This window comes from Diuraphis noxia, unplaced genomic scaffold, assembly GCF_037042655.1.
Source record: "Diuraphis noxia isolate RWA-SAM2 unplaced genomic scaffold, SU_Dnox_SAM2 contig0003, whole genome shotgun sequence".
NCBI lineage: Eukaryota > Metazoa > Arthropoda > Insecta > Hemiptera > Aphididae > Diuraphis > Diuraphis noxia.
The window spans coordinates 70,108,729-70,120,293 of NW_028301713.1; the positions used below are offsets into that span (position 1 = coordinate 70,108,729).

Sequence of the window (11,565 nt, forward strand, 5' to 3'; positions counted from 1 at the left end):
AGACCGCAGATGCGATGTGTCTTATTATAATGTGTTGTCGTTAAGACAATGGTCTCACACACGTTTAAATAAACGCCTTCGATTTCTAATGACCATTATTATATTTTAATTTATAGGTATGATATATATATATATGTATGTATGTCTATAATGTTATTAGGTACTCTTATTATATTATAATATATTATAATAGAGTGATAAACCACACTTCTGATGTGTAAATATAATAGCATAGGTATAATAATGTCAAGAGCCTGACGACGGTAGGGCGCGCCTCGTTTACACTTCACATTCAGAATTATGTACAAGATCGAACGATAAGACACAGCTCTATTACCATCATCGCGGGACTGAATTGAATGGCGGTGGCGTGCTGGGTGACAGTCGACGGGAACTCGGAACAATGACTAATGAGCATAATAATATATAAAATAAAAACACTTAACGTTTTGTGACGAGTGTTAATAATATTTATAACGTTTTACAGTCAGCATAATATCTCTAAACTTGTATTAATAATACGTACTAAATTATAGGAAATCCGCGAGTAATTCGATTTCGAATTCGGCGCATCCTGGAATAACAGTCCTTTTACGCCACCGTCGCTTGAAAGTAATGAACATCCATCGCTCGCATCAGTGCCATAGCTAAGGAGGGAAGGGGGGGCTCTAGGGCTTAAGTTCCCGAAGCGTCAAATTTACTTTACTCGGTTGTACCCAAGCCCTAGCAATAAAATAATTATCTCCTCCTCTCAGTGACGTTTTTTTAATATAATTTCTTGGGGAAGATGAGGTTTAAAATTTTTAAAAACCATATGATTAAGTAGCTTATTAGTTTTATCTTACTTTGAAACGCAGCGATACTCCACACAAAAATAACATAACTGTCTATAAAATATATCGTTAAATTATCAGAAAACCCGTGACAAAATATTGATTTAACATCAAGTAACTATTTTTATTATTTTTGTTCCCTGAGAGGGAGGTCGAACCCGTGACCCCTTCATTAATACATCACTGCCTCCTCTCCGGAAAGAAATTCTTTGCTACGACACGGCACTGGCCTGCGTTATACGGCCATTGACGGTATAACGACGAGAAGACGGCAAACAAACTAATATTGGTATGCAAAACGATAAAATATTTTATAAATCAGTACTGACCCGTAAAATTGCACGTAATGTAATGACACAATGATATCGTCAGTGTAAATAATTAGGTTGACGAAGCCTAAGCGTAACATAATAAATGTGTACACGTTTTGTTTTATCCGGATAAACTTCAATAAAATACGTATCGAGTGTATTACAAAGGTTTGACGTAATTGATGCACTTGTATCATTTTCCTTGAATTTTAAAACGTGTAATTTTGGATTTTAGTATCATCAATTCAGGATCGAGCGCACTCCACTGTAGGTGTACAGTATTTAGAGACTTGGGTGAGTTATCTATAATATCATTGCTGTTATCACGAAGACCGATTTTACTCAGGACAGGTGCACAGTCACACAGATAACATATTTAAATTATTTTATAACATGATATGCAATACATACATAATGTATATTATACATCGTTTAGGAGAGTTGTTAATCGCTGTGGAAACGCGACTGTATAATGTAATATACACACAGTGAATAAAACGGTTCGGTTGTCACGGTTTTATATCCGGAATAACTGCAGGCACAACCGATAATACCGGAAGCTGACTTTTAACGCATACTGTAATTGTACATGGATATAAGGTACTATACATAATAGATAATAATATAGAACAATGTAAAAATCGTATTAATTAATGCTATTTAAAATTTAATAATTATACATGTGTGTGTTGACTAGACTTTACATAATTTACATCGCATATATATATGTATATATATACATAATATATATTATATTATATAATATAAATTAAAATATAATAATATTAAAATGTAGGTAATCATAATCGGTGGTTAATACAATTATAAACTATGTAGGTAGTAACATTATATAAATATATATGTTTAGATTTATACTTAATTATGCACATAAGAGTAATTATAATAATTTTAAATGTGGTATATTCAAATGTATATGTGGATGTGAGGTAACTATGAAAAAAACGTGTTCAGGAACTTTCGGCTCCGCAAATGCATTCGTCTCCAGTGTGGTCCATAATCCAGTCCAGGTAGTTGGCCACTCTGGTGTACACTCCTGGGTAGTTTTCCCTGGCACATCCTTTGCCCCAAGATACGATTCCTGCAAAGATATTCCGTGGTAGATTTATATATTTCAAACTTCACGATACGATATACATATATATATATATATATATATATAGTAATCATCTTATGTATATTATTATTATTATACATACCTATGACTTCCATAGTATCAGAAGAATCTATACGTCTGTGCATCGGTCCGCCACTGTCACCCTGCAGAAAAAATCATCATAATATAACATTTACGGTATACAATTTTCTCATATTATAAGTCATAACATTTGACATTTCCACGCACACACTAAGTTTTGATAGCGTCCACGAACAACGATTTCGTCGTAAATGATATTGTTAGAATAATAATGTTTTTACATACCTGACAGGCGTCCTGTTGGCCTTCCTTGTATCCGGCGCATATCATGTTACTGGTGATTTTCTCGGGCGAATACCCCATATCCTTGCAGTCCGCGTTCGATATGATTGGTACGTCGACTTTCTGCAGGATGTTCGACGACTTTTTGCGTTCGCCCAGCCTGCCCCATCCGATCACGGTGCCCTTGATACCTTCGTAGGAGGTGTCAGCTGCGCATGTAAAAAAATTCTCGTTGAGTTCGTATTATATTTTACAACAACCGTCGTATCGAATGCAGTTGAATCATTTAAACGGCTGAGGGTACCTCCATACAGTGGTGTATCCGGGGGGGGGGGCGGTGGGGGTTATTGCCATCTATGACTCCCCGCTCCCGATTTTTTAAAAATATTTGATGCATGATTATTGATTATAATAAAAACACACAAAATTCAAAACAATTCAATGATATATTTTTTTAAACCCTCCCGGGAAAAAATTCTAATACGCCGGTGCATCCAAATATTGTAGGTATTATCGTACAGCTGCAGTATACGGCATATAGATACTCACCGGACTTGGGTAAGCACGCGACGCGCACCCACGGGCTGTCGATGGGCACGGCTTCCCGAAGCTCAATGATCGCGATGTCGTTGTCAAAAGTGCTCAGTCGGAAGTCTTGGTGCCGGTGGATCTTGGTCACGTGGTGTACGGACTTGCGTCCGGTGTCGACTTTTCGGTCGTGTTCACCGATGGTCACGGTTAGATCTTTGGGGCTGAAGCTGCAAAACCGAAATGGAAATCGTGAAAAACATATTATGTATAGCAGCACTGCACGCGTGGTTCCGATAAATCGATTATTTCAGACTGCGCGAATCAAACGATTGAATTCATTTTTAAATCATAATATTATTGGTATGGGTAAACCAATTATTAAAAATACCAAAAATATCAACGTACTTAGGATATAACTATAGATCACAACCGATCGTATAGAATAATTAATAATTTATATTAATTTACTATGAATGAACGTTAATGACGTAGACACGTAGTATGTAAATCAGGGATTGGCCAATCAAATGATCTCGCGGGCCATTTTAAAACGCGTAATAATTACGCGGGTTCATAAAAAAATTGTATTGCAAAAATTATATGATTGTAGAGTTTATGTCGTCAAACATGTATTCAAGAGCCGCGTTGACCGAACATTCTGAAATATTCTGCGCTCTCGCCCGGTCTTTTATAAAGCACGACCATTTTCTCGGGAAAATTTAGGGAAGTCTCACGCGGTTCATAAAATTACCAAAGATGAAATGGGTTGGCCACTCCTATCGGTGCTTGCAAGGGCCAGCGCCCTCCGCTATTTTAATTATTATTAATAGATTGTTTGTTATCAACTGTAAAAAATAAATAAATAAATAGTAATGTTATTATCAGAGATTTTTAATTTTATGCCCCCCCCTCTCCCCATATTTCTGCGCGCGTACTCGAGCTCACTTCTGACTTAAATAATATGTACGTACTGTGCATAATATAGTACTTACTTTTCGACACAATGGGCAGCGGTGAGCACGTGCTTCTTGGTGATGAGTGTGCCGCCGCAATAGAACTGACCGCGTCGAGCCAACGTAGCCGCCCAGCCGAATTCGTTTTCCCGTGCATCTTTGCCGTTGACGATCTTCGCAAAAGCCGACCTCCGTTCCGGTTGGGTCCCACATGGCTTATCTATTTTGAAAAACAAAACCATCACGGTCAGACATAATGCAACGTTATCGTCTATAATATATATAACTAAACTACAATATTATACTGATTAAAGAACATAATATAGTGTATGCGATTTTATTTTTTTTTTAACGCGTCTTGCGTTTGGTTTTTTTATTTTTGTAGACAAATCGCTTGATGCATAAGAAATATGTTATATCATTGCACGAATGCACGATATGTGACAAGTAATTTAACATAGAAAATGACCACGCCGGCTTGTACGCAATTATAGATATCGCATGAAGTTCAATGTGAGATAAGACTGCCATTAGTGGTCTATTTTTAACAACTCGGAAAATATTTATTTTTCTACACAATATATTTACGTTAGGTATAAAAAAATTCATATACCTAGGTACATATTATAAAAATATGTGTCAACTCGTCATATATTATGATATTATCATCCACGATACTTAATTGCATATAATATTTATGTGAATATTACGTGTTGGTTTTGTAAATCTAAGATTCATTTTTTATTCAAGTCTCATAACTGGGGCGCATTTGTTCATATCTGAATATCTGATATGAATACATTATAGTTTTATTATTACGAAATTAATCATGAATTCTAATTTTGCGAAAATCGTCGTATTATAATAGTTACATACGCATTTCGTATTACGATGATAATTTTTTCCAACGTCCAATAGGCTATAATTAGTATAATGGCTCACTCTCGCACATTTTTCTAAGCTGCTATTATCTGCTATACTTATAAGGTTAGTATCTAAGTATCTATATAGGTACTGCACCACTGTACCCATTTTTTTATGCCTAAATAATATTATAATAATGTAATTTATTACTAAGTAATATTATGATTAAAAATTTTGCGAGATTTTGATAAGATTGTTAAAATGATCTGCGGTTGCGTTTCCGGAACATCGTAATAATATAATGGTGTATGGAGATTATAATATATAATAATACGTGTTCGTTGTTCCACGGAAGCACAATCAATTCCGCCAAAAAATACCATATTTTAAAATGAAAACGGTACTAGCTAGGTACCAGATACCCTATATCGTTTGACGAATCTAAGAGCAGACATGCGCAGTGCACACAGTTTCCTCGGATTTCCCTTTTGGTCGGGGTTCCGTGACGTACGTACGTTCCCGAATCAACATAATCTGTTAACCACATAATATTAGTGTAATACCGTGTTCTATGTGAAATATTTTATTATGGTTATTTTTATTCACTGCGCTCACTCCATTTTTACAAATATTACTACCTATCTGTATAGGTGTGTATATGTGTTGATTCAAACTCTAATTTTTGGAACTTTAGGGTTTTTGGCGGTGTGTGAAGATCATCGAACAGGCGGTTTCTTTTGTTGTTGCTGTTGAAAATATCGACTTTTGAATAAAATCAGAATTTTAACGAATAGTTTCCGAGTTGTGTAAGTAATTTTTGTACCTACTACATGGCGTGTAGTAGATAATAGTGAGTGCGTGTGTGACGTAAACAAGCGCACATATAAGTAGCTATACACATTTTGTTTTAGTTGCCGAAAACGAAATGGTTTTGCATAACTATACGCACGCCGTGAAATGTTATCGTCGTGTACTCGTACAATAACTTACTATAATAATAATAATAATAATAATAATAACAACAACAACAACGCTGACGATGACATGCTTTATGATCTAGACGAGGTTAAAATTATGTGCTTTATTTATGTATAATGTAAACGTAAAATATAGTATAATGTACAGATGAATCGTTAAAACGTACGTTACAATGAGATTGTGTTGCATATTATGCGAGAAAATGGAACGCGCAGTAAAACGTTAATATTTCGCTGGACAGGTGCAGCGGCAACCGACGAGGTTTCGTGTTTCTTTTTCATACGTAAATCAGTTCCAAAACGATATACTATATTATATTATCTCTCCTCCCACTCTCCATTGATATTCAAATTATAGATGTCGTTATACACAGTGAGATACTGTTTGTATATAAGCCCGATCGAAGAAAGTTATCGTATAAACATTCTATATATTATTATTGTAGGTAAAAGCGTGATCCGGCGAACGTAGTTCATAATAAAATGTTATACATCGAACACGAGCAAAAATCACGTTAAAAAGTTAAGTTAATAGCAATTTTTTTTATGGCATCACTTTTTTAGTATCTACTTACATACCTACTACCGATAGTATAAACCGTGATCGTAAGTTATTAATCGAGAAATGTTTAAGAGGACACTTTTTATTATTAATAAATAAAAATTATTAAAAACAGTCCAATGTACCTAAATCCAAAATTTTATATTATGCGTCAAAAATTGAAACCGAATCAATAGTGTCAATCCAATATATCTTATAATTTAATTTATTAAGTAAAATATCAACTGTCAAGTCCGGAATAAGAGGACTGAGGAAGGGTATTAGAGGGGGAGGTGCGGATTCATTGATATTAGGGGCCATCTCTTCAAAAAAATATTTTATTAATGCCCATGCATTCAAAGAATTTTCAAAACTTTATGTAAAGATGTAGGTACACATCAATGTCATCGTGAATATTAATTACCACTTGATAAATTCATAATAAATTAATATTTGATAACATAATATACAGTTATATGATACAGTCTGTAAGTGTTGTTGAAAATGCGAGTTGTGAATGTTAAATGTATTATGTAGAGGTATAATACCATGTGGTAATACATTTTTTGTTTAAGTGAGGAGGTTGAGGTCTTACGTTTCAAATTTGTGAAGGTCCCACCGAGTATATGATGTTTTTGGGACCGTTGGATCTTTAATCCGGGTTAGTTACATGCACGTTCGTAACGCGTGTGTGATTTATAATTATTTAGTTCATTAATAAAAATGCTTAAATGGATTTTAAACGATCATATTACGTCGACGGTCGCAACGTGCATTTAGTCGGTGTCTATACGTCCTATATAATTTACACTGATAAACGACATAATTAATGTATAATCGCGTATAATATTGTATAACCGAATTGATGTACACCGCCTAACCATAACATTGCAACTCGAAAGTATACGTAACAAAGGATTACGTACTATATTATTATTGCTTATAGTTTGATCATAATATCATTATAACATATTTTACTTCGTGAAGTCGATAAGTCGTGATTGGAAACGAGACGCCGTTACTTAACCTTTTACACGAGAAGCTATACAATTTAATTATTAATTATTATGGTTTATACCCAAATGGCAAATGGCAAAAATCAAAATTATACGTAATATCTAATGTTAGTAAAATATCATAAAACGTGATCATATTAGCCAAGGGATTAAGAAGATTTGAATGGGTCCTAATTATTATTTTTAATAATACATTTACGCGACTAAGAAAATCTTTTTGTAAAACAGAATAAAAAATAAAAATTATAATATACCATTAAAAATAATAATACTCTGAGCTAAGAACTTGACACGAATTCAGTTAAAAAAAAAAAAATAGGCGTGTTAAGGCATACCTAACGAATTCGCGCCGATTATGTTTATTTAGTATTTAGTCCCACTTAATAACACCTACAGTTATTAAAGCTGCAAACATCATAAATATTATCTAATTAAATTTGTGTAATACATACTAAATCAGTGTGTTCATCAAATTATATTTAAAAATGTCTCGTAAAAATGAGGTCATGGTAGAAAACTGTTTAGTTTCATATTATACATAGCAATAAAGCTTTGATATATACAGACATTCAAAAAACCATGTACCTTTTCTAACAATGTTTACATGTCTTATCATTCAAAATTTCGTTTGTCCTAACCTCCAACCAGTGATGCAGAAGTCCTAATACATAATATTATATAACGATAAGTATAATAGTAATAAAATCCAAATAAATAAAGAGCATAGTATCTACTACAGATACAAATACCACCACTAGTGCGAACGTTTGGGAAATTCGGAGGGTCGATGAATAATAATTTATGAAAAATATACGACAGACAGGCGAATAATTTTTCGAAAATCGTATCTGGGTTAAGGTTACCTGTACAATAATAATATGTAATATTTATACATTTATGTATATTGTGGTCGCCGTTCGGGTCGATTAAACTGCGATGTGTACGAAATTCGATTTTGAACGCTATTCGTTCGATTGCGCCGCGGTGTTATCGTAACGCGCGAAAAGTCAATTTGCAACGAAAATACAGCGGCGCGTGCGGGTGGCAGCGTGCCGTAAATCAATTTTCGGTCTGTTTCGGAGGTTTAAGGGGAAAACGCTACACACACACACATATATAAGTACGAATCTATGTATTTTTTTCTTTCTATTTGGTCACAAAAATAACAAGACTGTTTCAGTGGAGTCACGATTGAAGATATGCGGGGAGAAGAGGGGCTAAAACAATATTATTTACCTAATGTAAACGAAAACATCACTTGCATTCCTTCAGTGTATAACATAATATGTGTACCTACTTAGGACCTTCGAGTTCATGTCGACCAAAGAGCATCGTTGGTATTTTTGCGTAAATATAGTCTCAAGAGCCAGCTTTATCTTAAAAACACATACACTAAAATCATCGTTCAAAATAGCTGTAGGTACCTATACCATATTATCGAAACGTCTCAAGATAAGATCGACGGTGGCGGAGTACTCAACTTGTGTACAGAAAATAGTGCGTAAGAGAATGTGTGACGTGTAATATCTTCCCTGCAGTGGATGTGAATGTGATTTCCATGTGTTATTCTAGCGTTAAATCAACAATGGTGATACTATTTCTATTTTAATGACAATAACAATATTATATTTTTATAACTGCGCTGTGTAGGAGCTTAGTTTTGGAAAACTAGGAACAGCAAAAACCAACAAGAAAAAATTATTAAGAGTCCGGAAACACTCAGACGTTCTCATACAAATAGATTTCTAATATATATTTTATACAATAATATGGGCCGTAATGTTTGTTTATACTATATACCTAATATTATCGTGATTAGTATCAGTTTTTATTGTTAAATATTTACCACACGCCGCGCAATATTTGGCCGGCCGTTCGTCCGGCACCTGTTCATCCCGGTAGTCGAACAAATGATCCTGAAAATAAAACGCACTACACGTAAATCAATTCAATAATAAAATATTATAAACATTCCAGCGCTATATGGCTCCCAGAGAGGACCTTATTATACTCGCGTCGAGGTCAAGATAGTTATTAGGTGATTTTAATCATATTATCATGTTGCAGTACTATAATATACGCTATATGGACCTGGCCGTGCAACAGGTTGTTTCGAAACAGTCGAATTTGAATAGCACGTAGGCACGTGGATTTGGCGATTCGTCAATGTGGGGAAAAATCGTCTTTCGAAATCTGTTACCTCGGAAAAAATTAAACTCGCTCAATCCCAATATTCTTTCCCCCGCCCATTTTTCTGGTAAAGTTATCTCACTCGCAATAAATTCTTAATTTATCAAACTATATTATTGGTCAGCTGTGGTTAGGTTCTATGAGGCATTCTCCGGCATTGAACTTTACCAAATCGTTCAGCCTAAGTATTTTATTATAAGCCTTATCCTGTTCCTTGGTTGATCAAGAAAAAAAAACTCCACGGTGTCTTAAAAATATCAAAACTAAATACAATCAATAAAACCCTTCTAGTTATCTTTATTTTCATTTTATTTCATCAAAATTAATCCATTTTCAAAACCAACTAATTAATTTACATCCTCCTCCCACAATTCCCGATAACTCTCAGAGACGCCTACAATGGACTTAGTCCAGAAAGTAGAAAGTATATCCAGGGCTTGACACCTTATTGATTTGTTTGTTTCTTACAACCTCAGTAAAAAAGTCTCAGTAAACACTGGTATTTATAAGCGAATTTCGATGATTTTTGTTAAAATCGAGTAAGTATACAAACTTTATATTTAAAATGATAAAATCAAATAATAGTTGTCCTAATTAAAGAATCTTTGTGGTAATCTATGTTTAAATTTACAACCGAATGGTATAAACCAATTTTTGTTATCTAAATAATATTGGTTTTCTAAAAAAAAAAACCAAAAAATTCACTTCCAACAAGTATGATGGGTTCCAGTTCTAGAAAAAGAGCTACGTTGAGGGTTCAGTTCCTATACTTTCAAAAGGTTCCGGTTCGTTTCCAAGGCCTGCTATTGTAAATTGTGAGCTACTAAACGAAACCGTAGGTACTCAGATGATACTGCAGCTGAGTGCTTTTCACGCAATTCTGTCATTGTTGAAAGTATTTTTATGGCATAGATAATCAGAATGATATATTATACATATTGTTTTTAATCAATGGATTGTTATTATTTATTTATTTATTGTTTTTTAAATGTCCATAAAATAAGTAGGAACCTGTAATAATTATTACTGACCCATGGTGTGTAGGCACCGGCGACTTGAACGACCTGGACGGCGGCAATCAGCAGGGCGGCGGCGACGGTCGGAAGCATCTTGGCGCTGGTTTACCGAATAGTTGTGGCGGAGTCGAGTTACGACGACGACGGTGACAATACTATTATGACGATTGCGATGGAAGTTGTAAGCAAACTTTTACTTATCGTCGTAAAATATAATTATTGTATATTATTTTTAATTTTTTTATCGTAGCTTGTAAAATATGCGCACGGAAAGTCGGATCGCCGCGAATATTATAATATACGGTTGGCGGCGCACAAGTCGGTTCGTCGGGTCCACGGAATCGGCTGATGGTGGTGGTCGTCTGCGACGGAGTTGGATGACAGTCGGTCGGCTGACGAGTCGCTCGCGGATTACGTGACGAGAGGACGAGACGAAGCGGACCACGGGCGCACAGGATCGGCGGCACAGGTGTTATATACGCTCCGGCCGGCCGTCGCGCGACTGCTGGAAACGCGTTAGCGCGCGCGATAACGCGGCCGCGGAGGAGAACACACACGCGCGCAGCCTTGAACGGACGGCGCCGGCCGTAAGGTTACGCCGCCGCCGTCAGGTATTATTATTATTATTGTTACCGTCGTCGTAGGCGCGCAATAATAATATTATAATTATTGTTGTCGTTATTAGCGCGACATGCGTGCGCGCCCGCCCACCCACGTGTTATCTAATGGTAATGACGACGATGATGATAATAATAATAATAATAAATAATACTATAATAGTTACAGTTAAATAGTATTACGTGTACCGTGTGTCCGTGTAATACGTATAATAATAATATGTGTGTTTGTATTAATGCGACATCGCGACACTGGCTCGCGCGTTTGTAGGTCAAAC

General features: G+C 35.3%; 1 protein-coding gene across 1 annotated transcript; it reads right to left on the reverse strand.

Moving 5' to 3' along the window:
- Nucleotides 1-1,811: 1,811 nt before the first annotated feature.
- Nucleotides 1,812-11,174, reverse strand: LOC107164607 (trypsin-1-like). The gene is made up of 7 exons (XM_015512485.2): nt 10,686-11,174; nt 9,311-9,380; nt 4,106-4,286; nt 3,132-3,340; nt 2,586-2,791; nt 2,362-2,422; nt 1,812-2,243 (listed from the first exon to the last, which is right to left on the reverse strand). The coding sequence occupies exons 1-7, from the start codon at nt 10,761-10,763 to the stop codon at nt 2,113-2,115; spliced, it is 936 nt and encodes a 311-aa protein (XP_015367971.1). The 5' UTR covers nt 10,764-11,174; the 3' UTR covers nt 1,812-2,112.
- Between the last annotated feature and the right edge of the window lie 391 nt (nt 11,175-11,565).